The sequence below is a fragment of the Petromyzon marinus genome, chromosome 8 (assembly GCF_048934315.1).
Source record: "Petromyzon marinus isolate PM22_M1 ecotype Great Lakes invasive population chromosome 8, UKy_Petmar_22M1.pri1.0, whole genome shotgun sequence".
NCBI classification, from domain to species: domain Eukaryota; kingdom Metazoa; phylum Chordata; class Hyperoartia; order Petromyzontiformes; family Petromyzontidae; genus Petromyzon; species Petromyzon marinus.
This window is the reverse complement of record NC_133674.1, coordinates 7,121,006-7,144,806: the sequence shown is the minus strand read 5'-3', so window position 1 is coordinate 7,144,806 and position 23,801 is coordinate 7,121,006. Positions and strand designations below refer to the sequence as shown.

At 51.1% G+C, this 23,801-nt stretch overlaps 1 protein-coding gene across 1 annotated transcript in view; it reads right to left on the bottom strand.

The window, feature by feature from the left end:
* Nucleotides 1-4,111: 4,111 nt before the first annotated feature.
* The window catches only part of LOC142924099 (uncharacterized), a 223,009-nt gene continuing 203,319 nt past the window's right edge, over nt 4,112-23,801 (bottom strand). The window contains exon 2 of the mRNA XM_076065572.1: nt 4,112-11,915. Within this exon, the coding sequence (XP_075921687.1) occupies nt 10,154-11,905 (1,752 nt within the window). The 5' untranslated portion in view covers nt 11,906-11,915 and the 3' untranslated portion in view covers nt 4,112-10,153. The remainder of the gene's footprint in view (nt 11,916-23,801) is intronic.

Sequence of the window (23,801 nt, the reverse complement as noted above, 5' to 3'; positions counted from 1 at the left end):
AGGACGCCTTCATTCGTGGATTGAGAAATGTAAATCAGTTATTTTAAGACGATTTTTTAAATAAAATAGTGTGGGTGCCATTAAACCTCCCAAATCTTTAATCAATATTCTCTGCACGTAAATGCTGGATTACTTAAAACTATTATGAGCGAACCACGCATGATGGCTCAAAGCCCACTTAAACATATTCGAGCAGAGAACATCACGCGGATGAAAAGGAAATTGGATTGAAAGCCAGAAATTCATATGAAGAAGTCAATGCCTTCGATGTCATCACACCTCTCTATGGCTTCATGATAAATCCTGTACTTGTTGCTAAGCAACAGCCGACCTCCAATGTCTGCTCTTTAAGTCAAATCCCACCATCTGGCTTTGGATTTTCTCCCTATTTTAATGCCTGTTTGCCCAGGAAAGCCTCCTTGTGACTCAAAACTTTCATTTCAGGAGGGTCCTGCCGAGTCTTCTACAGTCGGAGGCGATGTTGCCACGTAACACAATTTGAGTGATTTGTAGAAATTGTTTTCAGCATCGGGATATATTCACATTACCAGTTGCATTGTAATATTTTTTGTTGTTGTTGCTATGGGCAGCAAGTGGAGAAACCTATACAGAAAAAGGGGAGAACATAAAAACTCCATGCAGAAAGGTGCCCGAGATGGGAATCAAACCCAGGGATTTCTTGCTGTGAGGCACGCGTATTGCCACTGCACCACCTTGACACCCAAACTTGTCATACACAGTTAACACGTCCATCAAGAACCACTCTTACAGTCTCATCACCATCAGCACCACCATCTGGAGTTAGGTCTTTCCATTGGTTACTGACCTCTGGCTGCCACTCCAAAAGAGGCACAGCCACTCTGGTGGGTGTCACGTGTGTGCCTGTCACGCCTAAGGTTGTTTAGATACGGCTTGGAGACACCCACAATATTTGGACAAAAACCCTATCATTTTTTCTAATCCATCACTTTCTCCGTTCAACAATGCGACATATTAATGCTAATTGTGCTGATGACAAAACCTTTAAATGCACAGTAGCGCACACACAGCTCATTTGCTGAGGTGGTAGTCGGTGGTTGCGTACATTTAATATAATTATACTGCAGGAGCACCTTTTGATAACTTGAGCCTTTCCATCCCATGTCTGTCTTGCAAAAGAGGCATTTAGGGGCCACTCTGTAGGCACGCGTACTTTCTACCCCCCCCCCCCACCTGCGTACGTATGCCTGACGCACCCCCCCCCCCCCCCCCGAATCCTAAAGAACGTCCGATATTTAATCCACGCAGAAACGATCAAGGATTAATAATATTAACGTGTTTAAGCAAATCGATAGTTCACCGCTGGACTATCTAACTCATTCGAAGGCCAATGTAGACAAATTATTGTCGAGGCTTCACCCCCGCCACCCCCGTTTCCGATGTATACATTATCAGTAGACCCCCCATACACAAGGGTACGCATTTGGGTTAACCCCCCCTCCCTCCTCCACGCGTACTAAATGGATGGCCCCTTCCATGGCGACACAAGTGTATGACAAGCCCTCGTATGAAGATAGAAGAACACATGGACATGGCGATTCTAAAATATTGTGTGTGGACAGCTACGAATTAAACAATGTATTGGAATAATGTTGATGTATTTTGGGCATGCTGTGAGAAGTCAAATAAACTGTTTGGGAAAAAAAAAGATGGAAGGGATTGTGGAAGGAAAACAGGGGAAGCTAAGGAGTATGTATGGACGTAGAGTACACTACAAGGATCTCACCTAAGGAGATAGCAGTACAGCAAGTTTGTTTGATGTGTTATTCCCACATTTTTTGTGTGGGTTTCCTTCTTGTACTCTTAACTCGGCAGATCACAGCTAAATGGTGGCGAGATGTTAACTACCTCGCATGGTATGCAGGAGATCGTGGGTTCGATCTCTATCCTGACGCCTGCTGTGTATTTGGAGTCAGCGTGTCTCTCTCCCCGCGGTCGTGTGGATTTTTGCCCGGGTCCTCTGGGTTTTTTTCTGTTCACATTTAGAATCTACTCGTGTTGAGGAATATTTGGCTGCTATAAATTTCCACATGACGATAAGCCACTTCGTTGAGCTATCATTTTGTGTTATCCAGATCGCTTCTAAAATATATATATAGCACAGTGGGCCTTACCTGGTATAATAAAAAAAAATTGTTTCGTTTACAATCGATGTGGATGGCTGCGAACGTGCAGCAGCAGCGGGATGATGGCCACGTTCCAGACGACAGAGGCTGCCTTGGTTAAAACGACGCCTTACGATTGTAATGAGATAGTGACATCTACTGGTTGGAAAAGGGAAGCACGGTTACAGGCACCACTATAAACATCCAATCCCCAAGGGAGAGGTATCTGGGTCAAAGGTGAAGGGCGGGGCTGGCCGAGAAACTCCGAGAACCGGCTATAAAGTTCCACGAGAGGGCGTGGCCTGAGGCGGAGCCTAGCCGCGCCTGCGGCAATATAAGCGGAGGCGGAGGAGGATTCGGGGTCGGTGTGGGGAGTCTTGGGTCCGGACTGCGTCGCTGCTCGCCGTCATCTCTCTCCGTCGTTTGGCCACGTGGCGGATCTCCTGCCGAGTTCCACCGCCCTTACCGGCACGCCGTCAGCCAGCGGCGAGGCCCGCCGTGTGATCAATGGTGCGTGTAGTCTGTAACAACGCTAATATTCAAAGTGTGTACTCGGAAGAGGGAGAAGATAAGGATAGCCTGTGCTGTGCCCTCTACACGACGTGTCGCGGAAGTCGCTCATTACACGATCATAATGATGATGCCGACGTTTGATGCTGCTACACTGTGCCACCGCTCCACCCGGCCTAACACGCCCTTATTATGAGCGCCACGGTGGCTAGGAGATGTTAACTCCCTCGCCTGGTATGCAGGAGGTCGTGGGCTCGATCCCGGCCCTGATGCCTGCTGTATATTTGGGGGTTGCAAGTTCTCCCCGTGGTCGTGTAGATTTTTATCCGGGTTCTCCGGATTTTCCCTTCACATTTGTAGTATTTGGCTGCAATTAATTTGCACGCGATGAGGCAACTTCCTTGAGCTATCATTTGTCGCCAGATCACTTCTGAAAAAGAGCCACATAGCTCAGCGGGCCTTACCTGATAAAATAAAAAATAGTTTAGTTTCAACTTATTGTTTGATTTCCTTACTGAGGGCCATATAGGACTTTCAAATACATTTGGTGGGCTACATATTAACAGACACACCTCATTCACTTATGTCACTTGCTGATGCGGGGGGTGGGGGGGGGTCCATCCCCTGAGTGAGATGGATGGAATTACAACAGCAGCAGCTACCACAAGTGTACACATAATAAGAGCACCAGATCGGATGTAATTGGAGGTGGTTCGTGACGTCCATGACAGGAACTACAGTAGTACCCTTGGACCTACGGGATAACAAGAAGCTCGGTTCATCGTCATAATTTTCATATCAGGGCTCGACAACACATTCGACCACCGTTGAGTCGTGAAATAGCGAACACGGCGGCGTGTAGCATGATATAGTATCGACAAAGCTCGATCGTTACAATTCGCTACTCTAAGGAACATCTGCCAAAAAATATGAGCAAGCTGCAGCGTGTACAACATTATTCAGCACGCGTCGTGATAGGCACTGCAAGATCCCGACCGTGTCCGTCAAGTGATCGCCGAGTTGCATTGGCTTCCGATTGCTGAACGAATACATTGAGGTTGCACTCCTTACCACACACAAAGTGCTTGCCGCAAATGAACCGTAATACCTTGCTGATCTCGTTAAGGAACATAAATCATCATCACGCGAACTCCGTTGGTCATCCTCGCAGCGGCTTCTGGCTCAGCCATCGGACAAAGACGGCGGTCACCGCATCGCGCGGCGCTTTCAGATGCGCTTCTGCGGCCGTCTGGAACGCTCTTCCTTCCGGTATTAGAAAGCCAACTGGAGCTATGCAACTATTATATCTCGATTGAAAACTCATTTCTTTAGAACTGCTTTTTTGTTTTTAGTTTGTTGTCCTTCCCCCGCACCTCCGATTAGCACGGTTGACTACGTACGGTGCGAAAGAAGTTCAACATACACTGTACATTATGATGATTGAGGTCAAGGAGACGTGAGATTGTCCTTGTTTATTATTCGACAGTAAAGCGATTTCCACCTTTAATGAATACACAACCTCTGCTTCACGGCACGAGAGAACAAACGGGAAAAAATATCTACGGCTGCTGTTTTTGGCAAACATCACTTACTGTAATTCCTCGGTTTTTTTAAACAATTGAGTGTGCACGTGCTTGTGTGTTTGGATGCATGGCAGTTGTGTGTCTGTGCCTGTGTGTATTTAATATACAATTATATCTCTAGGCTACAGCGTGTATCCCTAATACAGAGTTGTGTCCTTTCATCATCGAGTGCAATTGTCTCTGGAGATGAAATTAACTTCCTATTATTCCAGGCCCACAGTGAATGCATGAGCAAGATGCAGAGCCATGAACCACCAATACTACTTGACGTAGCATCACAGCAAAGTGTCATACTTTTCTAAACCAATTTCCCCTCCAGCATGTGTTGTATTGTCTCAAATAATAATAATAATATGTATTTGTCTATGAAACAACCTAACCCCATGACCACTTGTTCCACTTAGCATGGTTTTAAAATCGAGAATAAAGCCCTCTATATCCTATGCTGCATATCATACATTACATTTACTTTTCGTGTGTGTTATATTTTTTTTTTATATTTCCACCATACGAAACGTACTACCCTGCCTCTTCAATCTCGACAGACACTGCATATATATAAAAACAAGATGTGAATGTTATTACGCGTGTGTATCACAGGGGCCTCGAAGGCTCTCTACCTCTCTACACCGTTTTACCTTTTACTGCATACCGTGAATATATGTTTTTAAAAATCGACCTCTATGCCTAAAGAAGTGCTCACAAGACACTTTGTGTTTTACAAACAGCACGCGCGCGCTGAGTGTTTACGCATCAGACGGGGTCGTCATTTCAACCAATCACACGCGACGCGGCCACTGCGTGTGGGAATAGTAATTTCTTTTATAATAATCGTGAACACTGCTTCTCAACAAATCTGCCCGTATGTGTCGCAGATGAAGTTTGTAATAATTCTTCATCATAGAAAAAAAACACACACAAGGTGCTAAAACTAAAGAAGTGAAACCCTCTATCCGGCCGGACAAAACTCGCCAGTTCTGTTTTAAATACCTTTAGGGGGTCGACTCGGCCACATCATCCCTCCAGGGACGATGAAGCAAGTACAACTTTATCGGACGTTTCAACGGTTGTCTCTATGCAGGGACAGTCGCCGGTCGTAGGAATGTGGAATTTCCTTCTGCCGCTGACTCGGCACCGCTCGATGGAGATGATCACCGGCCAACGTGGAGACTATTTGACTTAAATATTTGAATCGTCCAAAACAAGACCAACCACTTATATGCAATTGGTAGTTTATGCCAGTAGTGTTTTGGATGTGGATCCGGAGTTGAAATCCAACGCTCGTCATATTTGTTAAAGTGTCCGTCCGATTCACTTTAACAAGTCTTCGTACCGTCTGTTGCTACATCTCCACAGCGCTTTGCACAAGGTGCGTTATAGTGATCGACATAAAGAAACACAAAGCTAAACACGCGTGCGTGTGACCACGTCCTCCTGAATGCACGCCCCCGTTTCGTCAGACCAGCGAAGCTAAACAGGTTTTGAGCACGGACAGTACTTGGATTAGATCACCGTGCGTTGTAGGCTTGCATTGCGAGGTGGCCAGGAATTGGCAGGACAGCAATGGGTTCTTGAACAAAACCGTGCAGAGCTGGGAGCTCCGTGTTTTTTGTTTCCTGCCACGCGAAGCCAAACATTTATTCACAGATTTGGCCCAATGTCCCAATGCAGGCACCTCTTGAAAGTCTCGAAACTCAGTGACTGAGTAAATGAAGGGCACAACATGAGCGAGGTATCATCACATTGTTGAGCAGCATGGAATGTCCCATCTCTGAACTATAGGGATGTCGGAACTCAATGCTTGCATGCGACACGTGCCACCGTGTCTTAATTCGCCGACGTGGCTACCGCAGAAAACACATCTGTCGCCAAAATGTTTGTGATGGTTGTCCCACGTGTGCACGTGCGAGCGTGCGTGGGCGGAGCACACCTATTGCTCCCTCAATAAATACTACGACACACAATCTCTCTCTCTCTCTGACAGACCGTTCCCATCAGCAGATTATCGAAGACTTAGCAACCACGTTAATTCTACATGGGCAATCCGTGGTTTTGTTGGTGTACAGCACCTCTCTCACTGCGCTCGCCGCACAGAAAAATAAAGATTCGCAATAGCAAATTTCCTGCGAGAGCGAGGGGCCCTTTAAGACGTTGAGAATTCTTGTGCGAGATTCGAGCTGTGTGTGCGGAACCGTACTCTGTAGCTCAGCACCCGTTTCTCTTGAATAACAACAAAAATGGGTCTCGGCAGATCCGTCGTTGACTCAAGGTGTGTCCACTGTAGGACATTGGTCCCTGTTTCTCGTGCCATGTGCTATTATTCAAGAGTAAAGAATCGCCATTCGCCGCGCAAGCTGCCCGTGTATTAATAATGGGAATCGATATTTGTTTATACAGGAGATGCGAGAATGCTGGACGTAAATAAAGACAAATGTGTCCAACCCCCTGGCATGAGTGAAGAACTATCTAAGTTCACCGTGTGCACGCTTTGTACAAAACGCACGTCCTCACGCTTGTTTTGAATAACGCAATCACGCATCGTGTTCGTTGTTTGGAGGGCGATTTCAATAGCGCAGAGGAGCCACGCATTTTAAGGGGGCTTGTTATTGGCAAATATTCGCATTCACCACTTTTATTTTTCGCAATTGCCTTCACTGCAGCTTTCACCGAAGTGACATTCGGTATCTGTTTGCCGTATCATCGCCAGCCATGATCAATCCACTGCGAGATCAATGCCTCCCCAACCGGTCTTCATTTCTCAGGGTCAAGCGAGCACTCAAATATAAGTGCTGTAAATACCCTTGTTTTTAGTGGGCCTTATATCAGGGTCATCTTTTGGGGTCCGCTTGCGTTCGACCGAGCTACGCGTCTCTTCGAATGCGTCTCAGTCTGATAGATTTTGTTGTGGCACTGTCAACGCTCAAACATGCGATACAGATGCCTGGGAAATCGTCAGCGGTAGGGCTCGGGATACAGCTGGGGCTGATCAATCCACCACTGGTTCATGACCTAACGCTGTGCAGTTCTCCTGGAGCGGTGTGTGGGGGGGGGGGCATTACTCGACCATACTTCATTACTCTGCGGTGTCAGTGTGGGTTGGTAAAGGCAAAGGGGGGGGGGGGGGAGCATACAATTACAGTACAACACTGCATTTTGCTGCACTACTCTCCGCTGTCCACAGTGCCGGTGCTCGTTTGAGCACAGGGACAGAGTTGACCTTATTAGAGTCGCGTTGTGGTGTATGTGAGAGGCAGCAGACACAGTGAACAACCCCCCCCCCCCCCCCCCCGGTATGAATAATAGAACCCAGCGGCTGTTTGTAAGACTGCAGCCACCGGTCGCTGGGCTGAGTGGGACACCGTGGAGGCGTCAGCTCGCAAACAAACATCGACTCCGCAGTGAGCACGCGCCGCAGACACACACCAGAGTCTCGCTGCCTGCGTACTTTTGTTTGTTTCAAACAGTGGCATCTATACGCGTGTATTATTGTTATTTTAAATCAGCGCTACGCACACACCGAGTCGTGGACACCGACATTGAGAAGTGAACAACAACAACAAGAGAAGGCAACCCGGGCGGCGAAAGCTCTGCACGTGTGGCCCTTGGGGCAGGGTTGTAGGGGGTCAGCGGAATGGCCGGCGAGTCGGTTAAAAGTTCGCCGTAGGGCGCTCGTACAGGGTGGGTGGCTGGTTGACCACTCGGGTTGAAGACTCGGGGTGGGGCGCTTGGTTGGCGTGCGCGCTCGGCGACCACCACTGCTCGCCTCTCCTCCTGCCCATCAATAGCGGGTGGCCTTTACGTCATTTGCATCCGTGGTAATACGTCGCTCCTCGGCACACGCACACACAACTCGATGCGTGCATCGTGAGCGCAGCATCGACTCGGATGAGCGAATCAGTCGTCACGCGCAGAAGAACGTTCGGCGGCACAGATCGCTGCGTTTGGGGCTGCGACGCACGAGTGGGCGCGTGCGCGTGCACCACAGCCACGGTACAAGCAACGGGCTGCTGCGTCTGTGTGTTTCCAAACACTGCGCTTGGCGCAGTGTGTGATCAGTCTCTAGGATTGATGGATGGCGCGTCCTCTCTCCCCCACGACATCCACGCGAACTCAACGAGCCACGCCTGCCACTCTAGATCTGTCGGCTCCTACCAAACGGAACCTCTCATGAGTCCCATCGTCTGCGATTTTCTCAAGATGTCTGAGGGCTTCCATCGAGTCTCATCCTGACAAGCTGCCATCGCTCCGAGAGAGGGGCGAGTGATGGCGAGGTGGTTGCATTCGAGAGACGTGGGGGTTCCGTCTTGTATTGTATCGGACCCAGCGGAGGAGAGATGCTGCTGATGTCACAGAATGATCAGGCGAGAGCACTGATGGAAGTCAGATCTGACACTGGTCCAATCATCAACAGCAAGGGTTGGCGTGAGTGATGAGTGAAACCCACGACAGAAAATGGACGACCGCATCGCATTGAATTCTAAGCAGAACGTATTTGCTTACTTCAACTTAAACACGCGAATGTTCCGACCAGTGCCGCACCATACCCCAACGTGATTCGTCATCCCGACAAAAGCATTCGGTAAACGAGCAGGGCTGTGAACCCCCGAGTTGGACAGAAAACACGACGTGAATTGGGTGCCCAGGCAAATCACTGGAGGTCTCTTCAGGACTCACAGCGGCAGGGCTGGTACCAGGTGTCCCGGTTTGGCTGGTCGGTTAGGGTCAGGGTCAACGCGAGGACGAGAACTCGTGGCTGATCGGCGCGTTGGCGAGGGTTTTCGGAGAGGTGGGGGATTTGGCGCTCGTAACCGGGTGGGCTGAAGCGATAGCGGCGAGTTGTCAGTGAGAGAGGCGTAGAACTTAGTGCACGGCTCGGTGGCAAGAGGCTTGTGGGCGAGCGTTTGTTTGGCTGGCATGCTTTGTCTTGCCCCCATGTTCTACCAGCGCCTCCTCTCCATCTCGTCGCTAGGTTCATCTTGTCCTGGTCACTTTTTGTTTCCTGTGATCGTAGTGCGGGCAATGCAAGACTCGGAGATCCACGCCAGCGGTGACATTGTCACGGTTTCTAAAACGCCGAGTTTCGGTGCTCGCGCGGATGATCTTGATCAAAGGGGTTGGAAGGTGGGGGGGGGTTGGGATTGATGGGCGGCATGACCTGTACCAATGTCGCACACAGGCACACGCAAGAGCAGAACGAGGCCTCGAATGGCCAATGCTACCACGGCCCATCCGAAACGTCCTCCAGCACCCTCGCAGCATCGTCGCACAGTGGCGGTGGTGGCGGTGGTGGCAATAGACGTGGTGGAGGTGGCGGTGGTGGAGGTGGTGGCAATAGAGGTGGTGGAGGTGGCGGTGGTGGAGGTGGTGGGAATAGAGGTGGTGGAGGTGGCGGTGGTGGAGGTGGTGGCAATAGAGGTGGTGGAGGTGGCGGTGGTGGAGGTGGTGGAGGTGGCGGTGGTGGAGGTGGCGGTGGTGGAGGTGGTGGCAATAGAGGTGGTGGAGGTGGCGGTGGTGGAGGTGGTGGCAATAGAGGTGGTGGAGGTGGCGGTGGTGGAGGTGGCGGTGGTGGCGGTGGAGGCGGTAGTGGTGGTAATGGAGGTGGCGGTGGTAGAGGTGGCCGTGGTGGAGGTGGTGGAGGTAGCCGTGGTGGAGGTGGCGGTGGTGGAGGTGGCCGTGGTGGACGTGGCCATGGTGTAGGTGGCCATGGTGGAGGTGGCGGTGGTGGAGGTGGCCGTGGTGGACGTGGCCATGGTGTAGGTGGCCATGGTGGAGGTGGCCGTGGTGGAGGTGGCCATGGTGGAGGTGGCCGTGGTGGAGGTGGCCGTGGTGGAGGTGGCCGTGGTGGAGGTGGCCGTGGTGGACGTGGCCGTGGTGGAGGTGGCCGTGATGGATGCGCGGCGCCGGGGTTGGGTGCGCTCAGTCCGCGATGGAGTTGGCGCGCGTGCAGCACCGCGGCTGGCGCACGTTCTGCAGCACGGTCCGCAGCACCGCGGAGTGTCTAGACCTCTTGGCTCGACCTTTCGCCTCCTCCACCCCGGGCGGCTGCGGCTGCTGCTGCTGCTGTTGCTGCTGCTGTTGCTGCTGCTGTTGCGACTGCAGGGGCAGTGGTTGCAGCTGCGCCTGCGACGCCTGCCGCTGCTGCTGCTGCTGCTTCTGCAGCGGTGGCGCTTGCTGCTGCTGCTGCTCCTGCTGGGGCGGCTGCTGCGTGGCGGCCACGGTGCTGTCGCTGCGTGTGCTGCGCTCGCGCGAGTGCTGCTCTATCTGCTGCTCGAGGTGCTTCTGTATGGCGAGCCCCAGCACCTCGACGTCCATGGAGGCTCCGTACACCTCCCACGTCATGCCCTTGTCGTCCCAGCGCACCTCGCGCACCGGCGACTTGTCCTCCTCCTCGTCGCCCGAGCTGCCCTCGTCCTCGTCGCCCGCCGCCGCCGCCGCCGACGACGACGCCGTGGGGCTGCGCGCCCGGTTGCCCGAGCCGCTCGACTTCTTGCTCGCCCTCGTCGCCTTGGTGCTCTTCTTCCCGCCGCCGCCGCCGCCGCCGCCTCCCAGGTTCACCTCCGGGTAGACGTGCACCGGGGACGTCCCCGAGGGGGGGGTCCTGGGGCTCGTGGCCACGGAGCGGCGGCTGGGGGCCGCTTGCGTTGCCTGCGTCTCGGCGTCGCGCTGCTGCTGTTGCTGCGTGTGGCATGGGGACGTCATGGTGCCGACCTCCCTGCTCTTCGATGCGCACTCCTCAAGCTGCTGCTGCTGCTGCTGCTGTTGTTGAAGCTGCTGATGCTGAATTTGCTGCTGCGGCTGGAGTTTCTGCTGCTGCTGCTGCGGCTGTCGTTGTTGTTGTTGCTGCTGCTGTGCCTGCTGCTCAGGGCGATTCAACTGCAACTCGCCGCGCTCGTTGCGTGATCCCGCCTCGAACACCCTCGCCTCCGCGTGGCCGGAGGCCTCTCGCTTGGGCCGGCAGCCGTGCCCGTCCTGGGGGAGGCCGCGCGGTGCCGGCGGGGCCGCCGAGGCGACGCCAGCGGCTCGTGCCGCGCTCCCCTCGGCGCCTCGGCTCGACTCCCCGGCTCCGTCGCCGCGAGCTGCCAAGGCGACCGCCTCCGCCGCCCGGACCTGCCCGACCCTCGGATGCGATGGCTCCGTCGAAGAGGAGGAGAACGGGGAAGAGGGGGAGTCGAGGCAGCCGTTTTTGGCCGCGGAGTGGCAGCGAGGCGGCTGCTGGGCCGCGCTTTTCCTCTGCCCTTCGCACGGCTCTCCCGCCCCCACGACCTCCTCGACCTCCCTGACCTCCCTGACCTCCGCGACCACCTCCCTCGCCGGGGTCGCCATCTCCCCGGCTCCCCCTCGCTGCCTCGCCGCGTCCGGCGCCGGCGCCCGTTGCGCGCACGATCCCGACGAGTTGGACGACGGGGACGTCGGAGAGGCTGTCACGCACGAGGAAGACGAGGAGGACGAGGTGGAGGAGGAGGAGGAGGACGACGACGAGGAGGAGGTTGAAGAGTTGGCGGTGGCCACGGCGTGGAGGTGTTCGCGGTGGGCGGGCGGTTTGACCGCGTCGGGCTGGCTGGGATCGGGGATCTTCGTGGCTAGCGCGCGGGCGGGGGGGTCCTGGCAGTTTGACAGCTCCGAGGTCGTCGGGACGAGCACCGGCTCCTGACGCATGTCAGACGCCATCTCGCCCGCCCTGGACGCACGCAGCACGCACGCACGCACGCAGCACACAGAGACGCGCGGATGTCGAGTGCGTTCCTTTGCAGGTCACGTTCCCGTCACACGCACGAAAGGGCACGGCTCCCGCAAAGCGTCGTGCGATTCCATAAGACAATCGCTTCCTGTTATCATCACTGAATGGCTCTGTAAGATCAAAGCAGCTGTTTCGTATCATGAAACCAAAGCACACAAAATGCAACCGAACTCGTTAGATCCTGAAAGGTAAGCAGGATTCAGCTTGGATAGTGCTTGGATCGGTGCCCACCAGTGGGGAGAAGCTCGTTGTACTGCGCTTCTATGCCCCCGCATCTATGATCCCTGCCTTCACCAGCCCCAGCCCGCACTGGCTGACGTGGTGAAATATGGCCAAACGGGAGTGTGGTAACGCCCTCATCCAGCAGTCCATACTTCGAGGCTGTTGGGAGGGCACTTTCCCCCGGCTCTCCCCGTTAACCTTGAGATCTTAACATCCCATCGCGAGGTGCATTACAAATTTAATTGCGGTTTTTATTTTTTGCTTAAGAGGTTTCACCCTTGTTAGGCATCATCGGCATAACATAATGCGATTTTTTGTTCTTAAAAACTATTTTTATTTTACCAGGTAAGGCCCACAGATCTATACTGTTATTTTCCAGAGGCGATCTGGCCACGTATGATGGCTAAACAAAGTGGCTTATGACGTGAAAATGTATAGCAGTCAAATACTCTAAACAAATGTCTCTAAATGTGGAGGGAAAACCCGGAGGACCCGGAGAAAAATCCACGAGACCACGGGGAGAGAGGCACCGCAAACTCCAACTATACAGCAGCGGTCAGGGTCTAGATCGAACCCACGGCCTCCTGCACACCAGGCGAGAGAGTTAACATTTCGCCACCACGACGCGCCCTGCAATAAGTAAAAAAATGTACCCTGTGCCTATCGCCAAAAAACCTTGTCGCAAATACTGTCACATGGTCCCATCGTGACACGTTGCGAGGTCGCTTGTTGATCCTGCGTGATTGACGTTGTAATCCCACAATCCCTTGTAAACCCTACGCTTTTTTTCGAGGTTTTTTCTCGTAGAGAAAATATTTTGACTTTTATCACAAAACGCTCCTTAATCCAACTAGCCACACATCCCGATGTATCAGGACCCTCTTAAAAAGGAGTCTTGAGACCCAGGGATGCTTCCCTGGATAAATAAATCGCGTTATTGTGCCGTAATGCACGATCGTGAGTATTTGCTGATAGCTTGGGGAGGACTTCAACCAGCAGTGGATTGATCAAGGTGGACGACGATGATTATTTAGATGATTTTGCTGCTGTGGATTTCTACATGATAAGCCACTTCGTTGAGCTATCATTCGTGACCAGCTCGCTTATGAAAAAGAAGCTAATGGTTCAGTGGGCCTCGCCTGGTATGATAAAAAAAAAATGTTTCGTTTTATTTATCTATATTTTTTCAGTGATTTGTTTACCTTGCCTATAATTTACACTCCTATTGTGTTTTTGTATTATTCGTTGGTGGAACGTTCTGACCTGGCCCGACTTGACATCTGTGTAAAAGAGCTTTAAAGCTCGAATTCTTCCAGTGTGAATGCATACTTAGATTTTGATCGTTGTTCTTTCGTGGCGATCGAAATTCACGTTGAAGTGTGCGCGTGCGTGTGTGCAACCTGTTGAGAAAACGGCATCGTATTTGTGTTACGATCACTGCCAACGTGGCGCACAGAATCAGACCGCCGGGGATGCGTGTTTTTGAAAAGGTCGCCTCAATATTTTTCGCTAACAACTTTTACGGCCACGCGGCCGTCCTAGGAACGACTGCAGCCGTGCAGTTAAAAGCGAAAAAATAAAAACAAACAACAAAAAACGCCGCGATAAATCAAACGCACTGCTTTGGCAATTGCACTGCGTGCTTAGCGATGCGGCGCCAATTTACGAACATGCAGCTGCTTGGCAATGATTTACGGATCGATGGTTTGCGGACGCGCGCCGCCACCGCCGCCGCCGCAGGAGATTGAAACGAGGGCTGAAAAGTGTGCGGAGGGGAAATCCTCGGACGTGAAATGACCACCGAGAGACGGCGGAGGCCAGAGAACAACCGAAGTCAAGTGCAAGGCGGCACACTCTCCCTGTGTTCGCCTGGGGGTTTTTTCTCCGGGTCCTTCTGCGTTTTCTCCCCCCCCCCCTCTCCGCATTTAGGACCAACATCACGCGCGCAGATTATTTGGCTACTGCTTTAGATTGCCACGCAATAAGCCACTTCGTTGATCTTTCGTTTGTGATGGTCAGGTCGTCTCTGAAAAAAAAAACCGGAGCTACGTAGCTCAGTGGGCCTGACCTGGAAAAATAACTACAAAAAAATGGTTTAGTTTCATAGGTCAAGCTCGTGTCGAGGAGAAAGTAAGTTGGCTTGCGGCAAAGACGCGTCCGCTAGGAGGGACGGTGACCCGAGCCACGGGAAATGTGCGGCGAATTGGCTGCCGGATGGAAATGGGGATAACGCGCTTGGATGGGACCACCGCTGTGGAAATGGAGCGATGGGACCAGTCTGTTACCATCTAGTTTGTGTATCGTTTGTAGATGGTTTGTTTCTGTTGCCTCTTTCGCAGTTTCGTCTGTTCCATCGGCTTCACCGTAACGCGGAGGTGAATCGAGTGTATAATTAGGGAACACGTTTTTTTTTTCTTCATATGCACGATTTTTGACACTTGTGCCGTCACCACGTTGTTGAAGCTTTCAGGCATCGTTGAAAGCTGGACCCAAAGAGTGACCAACGTGAAAGTAGGAAAAAAGGTTGTGCAAAGAAGAGGACAACCTGATGGTGATGCAGGCAGTGTTGATGAGAAGGAAACTGGCACTATATGGACACACGCGTGTAGCATGAACAACAACGGGAGAATTCAAAGTGTGGTGTTCGGGAAAATTGAAGGAACCGGAGGAAGACGTGACAGAGAATGTCTTGACGACGACAGAAGAAGAAGAAGAGATTGGTGACGAGAAGATGTGGCCACCACTTCAGGATTATTGTCACTACAAGACAGAGAGGAAAGTGGGGAAAACAGACGACGAAATCTGCAGTGGACACTTACGGGGCTATCTGCCCATGGATCGTGATGATGATGATGAAATTCGTAATTATGAAATATGTATAGTACTGCGGTCAGATGAGACAGGGCCTGTTGTTGTTTGAGGTGAGGGGGCCGAGCTACTGCACGACTCTCTGTCGGCGTGTTGCCAGGTTCAGCGGCGCGCGTTTGATCTGCCACAATATCCGACGTTTCGCTCCCGGTGCTCAGGGGAGGCTTCCCCTCCAGGGGATAGAATTTGAGTTCACATCGGAGAAGGGCTTAGGACGCCGCAGGCGGGAGACATGCAGCGCAGCTGCGCAAGCGTTATCCTCGCTCAACACGAATTGAGCCCAGCATTACCACGTCGAAGATTAAAACAAATATCAATTTTGCGTTGGCTTTGTCCACGTTTTAATGTGGTCCTGTTGGAGTACATGGAGTTTTTGTTGTTGTTGTTTTTGGCTTAAGTGGATGATGAGCAAAGGGGGGCTTGAACTGAATTCACCTTTTGAGGTCAAATTACATCAACGTTTTCATAAGAAAGCCGCACGGCGTGACCTCATTACACTTCTGCTGTCGTGATCCCTTATTTAATGTGGGGCGGTGGGTGGAGGGAATCGGGGGCCAGAGGCTGCTTGCAATTCTCAATAGAAGACGCGACCCAAAAACAAAATCACACAGCTCATATTTAAATTATCAACTATAAAACTATATTTTTTTATATTCTTAGTTTTTTCGGTAAAGTCATCATCAGGTGTGATGATGACCGTTTGAGTTATGGTCGAAACGTCGTGAGAATTTTTTTATTGTTTTATATATATTTTGTTATTTTGTTGTTTCTCTTCAACGTGACTTTACCGAAAAAACTAAGAATATGAATTACTGCAGTCACGAAAGCTTTAAATCAAAATTTATATTTTTTTACTTTACCAGGTAGGGCCCACTGAGCTACACAGCTCTTTTTCAGAAGCCACCTGACTATGACAAACGATGACTCAACGAAGTGGCTTATCAAGTGGAAATCGATAGCAGCCAAATACTCGAAATGCGTGACGTTGCTTCTAAACGTGGAGCGAAAAAAAAACAGAGAACCCGGAGAAAAATCCATGCGACCATGGGGAAAGAGAGACGCAAACTCCAAATATACAGCAGGTGTCAGGGTTGGGATCGAAACTGCAACCTCCTGCATACCAGGCGAGGTGGTTAACATCTGACCACCGTGGCGACCTTAAATCACGGTCGTTTAAGTCATGGTTGCGGAAACCCGGTCACCGTTCGCTATTTCCTCCCTGACTCTCAACCGGTTCTCGAGGGGTACGGCGAATCGGGGCGACCGCCCTGGACCCCGTACTTTGGGGGGCGGCCTGGCACTTCAATGTGTCGCTAACCCGCCACCACGCGACACAGCCAATTAGTAAGGTTTTCCATGTAAACACAACGTGCCAAGTAGTCACTACTTCAGCACACCGGTGTGTTGGGAGAGTAAACCCGCAGCATTTACAATTTGAGTACTGCGGCATCTAACCTAAAAACCTCTATTATGGATAATATTTGCCGCGAACACCTTACTGCTAGGTGTTAAACTGACTCCCGGTTTAGTTCGAAGGCGTCGGGAGGGGCCCTCATGTTTGGATTTATCCCGGGCCTCCATCAACCCCCCCCCCCCCCACCCCCGCTGTGGACGGCGCTGTCTGCATAAGTCGACTCGAGATAGTAAAGCTTGCAAAGCAGAACCGTATCGCCTCCCTTCGCGATGCTAGCCTTTGCGCTGTGATGATAGCCTTTGCGCAGATGTCTACTTGACATCCGTGACCTGCTGGGCATCTGTGCAAAAGAGCTTTATAGCTCATGGGACTCCTCCAGTATAAATAAATCTTCCGATGAGGGCACGAATGCCAAATGTACTTATTTTTTTGTTCCATCCGAGATCTTAGCCGTGTCAACTACACTCTCAATACAATGGTACCGCAGCGATGCCGCTGGAGCGAATGTATGGATGTTGAACTTCTTTCGCACCATACGTAGCCAACCGTGCTAATCGGAGGTGCGAGTGTGCCTGAAAAAACAAACCAGGACACACACAAGAGCCTCGGTACCGTAGCTACAAAATAAGAGACGTTACATTTTTTTTATTAGGTCATGCCTTCCTACAATTGGTTTTGTGCACCCATGAAATTAACAAACAACGGCGACATGAATTAATAATGGTCGTAACTCGATAACGAGAGAGAGAGAGAGATGGGGATTCGAGTGCCGTTTGATATTCAGGGCACACACACACAAAACAAAGATCTCCCATATAGACTTTGAATATACCGTTTTGGGGGCAAGTGCTGTTAGCAAAGCACCCATGAAGACCAACATGGCACAAGAAGGCGGTGGTGTGCCTAGCAACGGCCGCATTTGTTTCCTCAATGCTGATGTTTACAATATTAAAATATGCTCAAAATGTACCCCCCCCCCCCCATATATTGCTGTAAAAAATAATTTCTATGCTATGTAAGTAAAAACAACAATTTGCTAAACCTTGGCCACAATATCTGGACTTGTCTTCATATAACAATGCATAGATTTCTGTTTATATAATTGTGGTTATGGTTGTACTTTATTAATCCCTAATCTCTGCCATTACACAATAAAACAAGAAATGGTAAAAATAGAAAAAAAGAGCAATGTAATACAACACACTATTAGACATTAATGTAAAAAATAAAAATAAAAGTCCATCCCATGTGTTAGTTAATTTTTTGTTATATTTTAGGCAGAAAATTCGTTTTCAAATGTAGATTTTTTTTTCTGGGTTGGGACCCCCAGACACCCTGGAAGATTTTGTCCCCCCCAATGTTGACTCCACGGCTATGGCCTTGGTTTACACTCTGCAGCAGGCACGCGCGTGAGGCTGAGTCGACCTCGGCGAGTCACCAGGACGGGGTTCGAATATTCGCCACCCCTTATTGGTGATGGGCGAGAATTGAACACGTGTTCGCCGGGGTTCGTAGCGCGGCGCGTTAGCCACTACACCGCCGCTCCCCTTACCGACAAAGACGAGACAAATCCCACCGTGTAGCCTTAACAGACTGTTGGGGCAAGTGCTGTTAGCGAGCAGCACCTAATGAAGGCTGGCACGGCTCATGAGAGAGTGGGTGGCCAGCACTTTACAGACACACGCACACACACACACGGTGCTCAGCTGCAGAATACATCGATGCGTAATGTCAGACTGCTCGATGAGACAAATTTAGACTCCCGCAGTCCTGGAAGTGTAACCCGGGGCACACCACTGTCATCCGCGCGAGAGCCAGGCCATCTCCGGGTCAAATACAGCCAGCATACATGTCAGCTCTCCCCCCGCCCCTGCCCCTCTCCTTGCCATTTAACCCATCATCACTCTGGGGCTGGTTAAAACGTGTACCACATTGGTGGAAGTCGACGGTCCGTTGTTTGGACGATGGATGAACTCGTCCCTCGCCACAGAAATGTGGAATTCGTCGCGTCACGTCCGGATATTTTAGCTTGAGATGGGAGAGGAGTTGGGCCCGACTTTACACAACAGGGATCTATGATTAGCACCATTGGCTACGTAGGGTGCGAAAGAAGTTCAACAAACATACATAGAATCGTGTGGAATGCTTCAGAAGAGTCTCAAAACTCGTCTTCAAGAGAGTGATGTAAGCGAGATGTTTGGCCAGTTGCCCTACCAAGACAGCATTGTAATTTGCCCGTGAGAGGTGATGTTATGGATTTTTTCCTGGATATCTGTGAAAAGGAGCTTTATAGCTCATCGGATTCCTCCAGTATGAATAAATATTTTGATTCTGGTAGCCCTCTGTCAATCCACGCTGTCAGGCACGGGGGTCCGTTCACCAGAATTTACAATGTTGGTCAGGCAGTACAGGTGATATGTCTAAACATGTTTTTATACTACCAGGTAAAGCCCACTGAGCTGCATAAATAGTTATTTTTCAGAAGCGACATAGCCATGCATGGCAGCTCAACGAAGTGGTTTATCACGTGGAAATTTATAGCAGCCAAATACTCTAAACGCGTGTTTATAAACGTGGAGAGAAACATCGGAGGACGAGGAGAAAAATCCACGTGACCACGGGTAGAGAGCGACATGCAATCTCCAAATACACAGCAGGCATCAGGGTCGGGATCGAACCCACGATCTCCTGTATACCAGGCGAAGTAGTTAACATTCGCCACCAGTTAGCTGTGACCCCCCGAGTTAAGGACTTCTGCTTCTCCCCACCAGAAATCATGAGTACCTGGAGGAAACCCACGCATGTGGGAATAACACATCAAACCAAATTGCTGTGCTGCTATCTACTTAAGTAAGATCCTTGTACTGTACGTCCAAACATACTCGTGGGGTGACACAGACTGTAGGGGCAAGTGCTGTCAGCGAGCACCTATGAAGGCCGGAACGGGACACGAGGGGGTGGGTTGCCAGCACCACGCCGTGCCGCCTTTGTCTCCCCAGTGGCGATGTTTATGACACACCGCACCAGGTGCTCATTTGAGACTGAGTCGACCTAGGGGAGGCCCAGGACCGGTTCAGACAATCATCACCGGTGTTGGCCGTGAGGGGGAATCCAACTCGGGTCGCCGGTTTCTTAGCGCAGCATAGCGCTAACCGCTATGCTACCACTGCCCCAACACTCTGCTAAGGCTATTCGGGGGGTCTTTGTCTTTGTTGGGTGACACCACCCTACATGATCCACCAACTCCTGTCTGAAACTTCCCGGGGTACAGCGTGAATTGTCACCTCCGCCTACTGCTGCGACAAAAACCCATCCGAATCGCTTGAAAGGTCAGCGTGAGAAATGAGAACGAGAAGAGATCTAGGAGAAAAAAAAAACCTTGACCCAGACCCCCCAAAAAAGTGTCGTTTTATTTTTTGCGGCGGAAATGTCAGTGTAGGTGGCCTTCATACACGTGCTCGTGTGACCGGGACGGCGGGTAGTCTTTGATCTACCGGTGGATTCTGTGAGTCGCTTCACGTTTATTTTCTGTTGAAAGCTACACAGTTGTTATTATTGACGAATGTGTTGAGTTTGTTTTGTTAATTGTGCTTTGTGCATCACTGCCAACGCAGCGTCGGCAGACCTTCGGGCACCACTTTGGCGAGACGTCAACGATCTCGCCTGGCATATAGGCGGTCAGTTCAGTTGATTATGAAGTATCCTCTGAGCCAAGAAGCTCTTAAATCGGAGTTTGCATGTTTCTCTCCCCATGGTCGGGTGGATTTTTCTCCGAGTCCTCTACATTTAGAATCACGCGTTTAGAGAACTTGGCTACTATAAATTTGAACATGATAAGCCACTTCGTTGAGCTATAATTTGTGGCCAGGTCACTTCTGAAAAATGGCTCTCTCCCCATGGTCGGGTGGATTTTTCTCCGAGTCCTCTACATTTAGAATCACGCGTTTAGAGAACTTGGCTACTATAAATTTGAACATGATAAGCCACTTCGTTGAGCTATAATTTGTGGCCAGGTCACTTCTGAAAAATGGCTACATAGCTCAGTGGGCCTGAGCTGGTTAAAAAAAGTAGTAAAATAGTAAATCGTATCGATGTCACCATCAGGAATATGTAATCATCGCTCATCCAAATACTCTAAAGGCCTGATGTTGATTCTAAATGTGGAAGGGAAAAACCGGAGACAAATCCACGCGACCACGGGGAGAACACGCAAACTCCAAATGTAAAGACGTCAGGGCTAGGATCGAACCCACAACCTCCTGTATACCAGGCAGCGCAGTTAACATCCACACCACCGCAGCGCCCTTGCCCTCGTGAAAACGTCGCTGCTGCTGCTGCTGACGATGATTCTCATGACAATAACCACGAGACTTGACTCAGAGCTGTGCTGAGTTTTACTATCGTGGCGCGCCCCTAGAAAGCTGCCATCCTCATAGCCCCCTTCACACTTTCCCCTCCACCCCCATCCCTGCGGACGCCGACACAGCCCCGCCAGCAATTACAGTCGCCCTGATCGGCACCGGTTTGACTCTCGGAGCTCGAAGTGGTCGTCAGGCTGTGAGGTCACCAGCGTCGAGGTTGTTGTATCTGTGCCCCCCGGGACACAAAAACAGAAGGGACCCAGCCCGTCTCTCCACCCCCTCGCCGAAGTTCTTAAGGGGGTGGGGGTGCGGTGATGGAATATGTAATCATCGGCGAGCTCACCGCGAGCGATACGGGGAGGGCGAGGGGCTTAATCGATGTGAGATGGCGAAAGTTGCAGGATGAGATTAGGGTCATAAAACCGGCGGTTAATTTGGGTTGGCGTTCTTTATATAAAGTTCCTAATGTTCACATTACAACGATAATACGGATGTAATGTCCTACAGTACTTTACTTGATGCGATTTGTTCAATGATATTTTATTCACGGGTACTTCGAAAATATTGCGGCTCTTGAAATACTGAGGGTTTATTTTTGTTACCGAATTCGAGAAAAAAATGGCTCTTCTTCTTAGGGTAACGAAACTTGAGTAGCATTGATATATTTACACGGATAATACGTGCGATTTGCTGGTTAAGCTCACTCATTTCGAGTGGTTAATCACATATTTCACTGGCATTGTCCACATCAAGAAATTGGAACCATTCAAGTTGTGGCAACCCTCCAGTGGTACGGGCGAGTGAGACACCTGGTCTGGGCTCATGGACGAAGTGCGAATCTTGGCGATGCCACAAGGCCCTTAGCTAGAGAGACGCTGCGTTGTTGAGTACCGTGTGTGCCTGCATGCTCCCGTGCGTGTCCGTGTGTGTCCGATCGATTCCCACTCACGGACCACACCAGTGACGATTATCTGAACCGGTCATGGGCTTCCCCTAGGTCGACTCAGCCTCAGATGAGTACCTGGTGCGGTGTGTGTGTGGCGTTGGCTACAGCATCCTGTTGCGGCGTGGCGGCCTTAAACCGGTACTCGCTAAGAACACTTACCCCGGCAGTATACACTGGAGATTGTGTTTGTGTGTGTGTGTTTGTGTGTGTGTGTGTTTGTGTTTGGGTGTGTGTGTTTGTGTGTGTGTTTGGGTGTGTGTGTGTTTGGGTGTGTGTTTGTGTATGTATTTGTGTGTTTGTGTGTGTTTGTGTGTGTGTTTGTGTATGTGTGTGTGTATGTGTGTGTGTTTGTGTGTGTGTGTTTGTGTGTGTTTGTGTGTGTGTTTGTGTATGTGTTTGTGTATGTGTGTGTGTTTGTGCGTGTTTGTGCGTGTGTATGCGTGTGTATTTGTGTGTGTGTTTGTGTGTTTGTGTGTGTGTTTGTGTGTGTGTTTGTGCGTGTGGTTTGTGTGTGTGTTTGTGTGTGTGTATGTGTGTGTTTGTGTGTGTTTGTGCGTGTGTATGTGTGTGTGTATGTGTGTGTGTTTGTGTATGTGTTTGTGTGTGTATATGTGTGTGTTTGTGTGTGTGTTTGTGTGTTTGTGTGTGTGTTTGTGTGTGTGTTTGTGTGTGTGTTTGTATGTGTGTTTGTGTGTGCGCATATGACACCGGTGCTGAACAACCGATCGTTGCAAACGTTGATCGCTGTCAAACTTTGATGTTGACGAATGTGTCCAAAGTATATGGCTTGCGGCCCAACACTTTTCCTGTGACATAATTTTGCTGGCAGTCGTGCACAAGCACAATCATGATGCAGTTATATTAGAAAACAAGGTTTGCTGGCTGGCTGGCTCGTCGGGTAGGACGTCAAAAGGCAAAGATCCCCAGTATAGACTTGACAGACTGTAGGGGCAAGTGCTGTTAGCGAGCACCTATAAAGGCCGGCACGGGACACGAGGGGGTGGGGAGCCAACGCCACGCCCGGCCGCCTTTGTCTCCCCAGTGGCGATGTTTACGCATCGCACCAGGTACTCATTTGAGGCTGAGTCGACCTAGGGGAGGCCCAGGACCGGTTTCAGATAATCGTCACTGTGGTGTTGGCCGTGAGCGGGAATCGAACCAGGGTCGCCGGGTTCGTAGCGCAGCATAGCGCTAACCGCTGCACCACCGCTCCCCACTGGCAAGACGTCACGTCCAGAAGTACAAAGGGACGGTCAAGTCCAATGGACGTGAGGGCTGCTCGTCAACAACAACAAATATAATTGCTTGACGTTTCAGGCAATGGCCCTTCTTCAACGTAATGCGTGAGCAATGAATGGCCTCTAAACAAAATATGTCGCTGCGTTCAGGTTGACTGTTTCTGCCGCGATGAGTTGTGTGGCCGCTTGAGTGGTCTTTAACGTCCACGTGACGGCACGGGAGCGTGCTTTGGTAACTCCCCTAGCGGGATGCACGCTGTGCTCCAGCCGCTGCGCGTCGCGTCGGAGCCGCTGCCGCTTAACAGGAGGGAGGGGTCGTGGTGGACGACTGGGACGGTGCTGAGATGCATGGGGGCCACGGTCGAGCAAGGGCGCACGGGTAGTAATTGCTCAAGCGCCCCTACAGGGAGCCACTCGCCGTGTCCAGAAACAAACAAGCAACTCAGAGAGGTCCATCCCAAAAGTCGCCAATCCCAACGCCACGTGGCGTCCGCTCGCAGCGAGGTGAGAGAGCCAGCTGAGACGCATTCGCTGTCGTCGCGAAACTTTAGCCGCGGGTCGTGTCTCGGACGTGGGATCTGGGCCACCGCGAGAGACGGAGCCGCGTCCCTCTCTCTCTCTCTCTCTTTAGCGGCCTCGGTGTCGTTGGGCAACAGCGGCTGGTGTTGAACCCGCGAGTTCTTGCTGCAGCGGTGAATCCGCCGATCAATGCACGCGCTTTACAGAGCGGCGTTTTGTGTGTTTAGTTTGTTGTCCTTTCCCCGGCACCTCCGATTA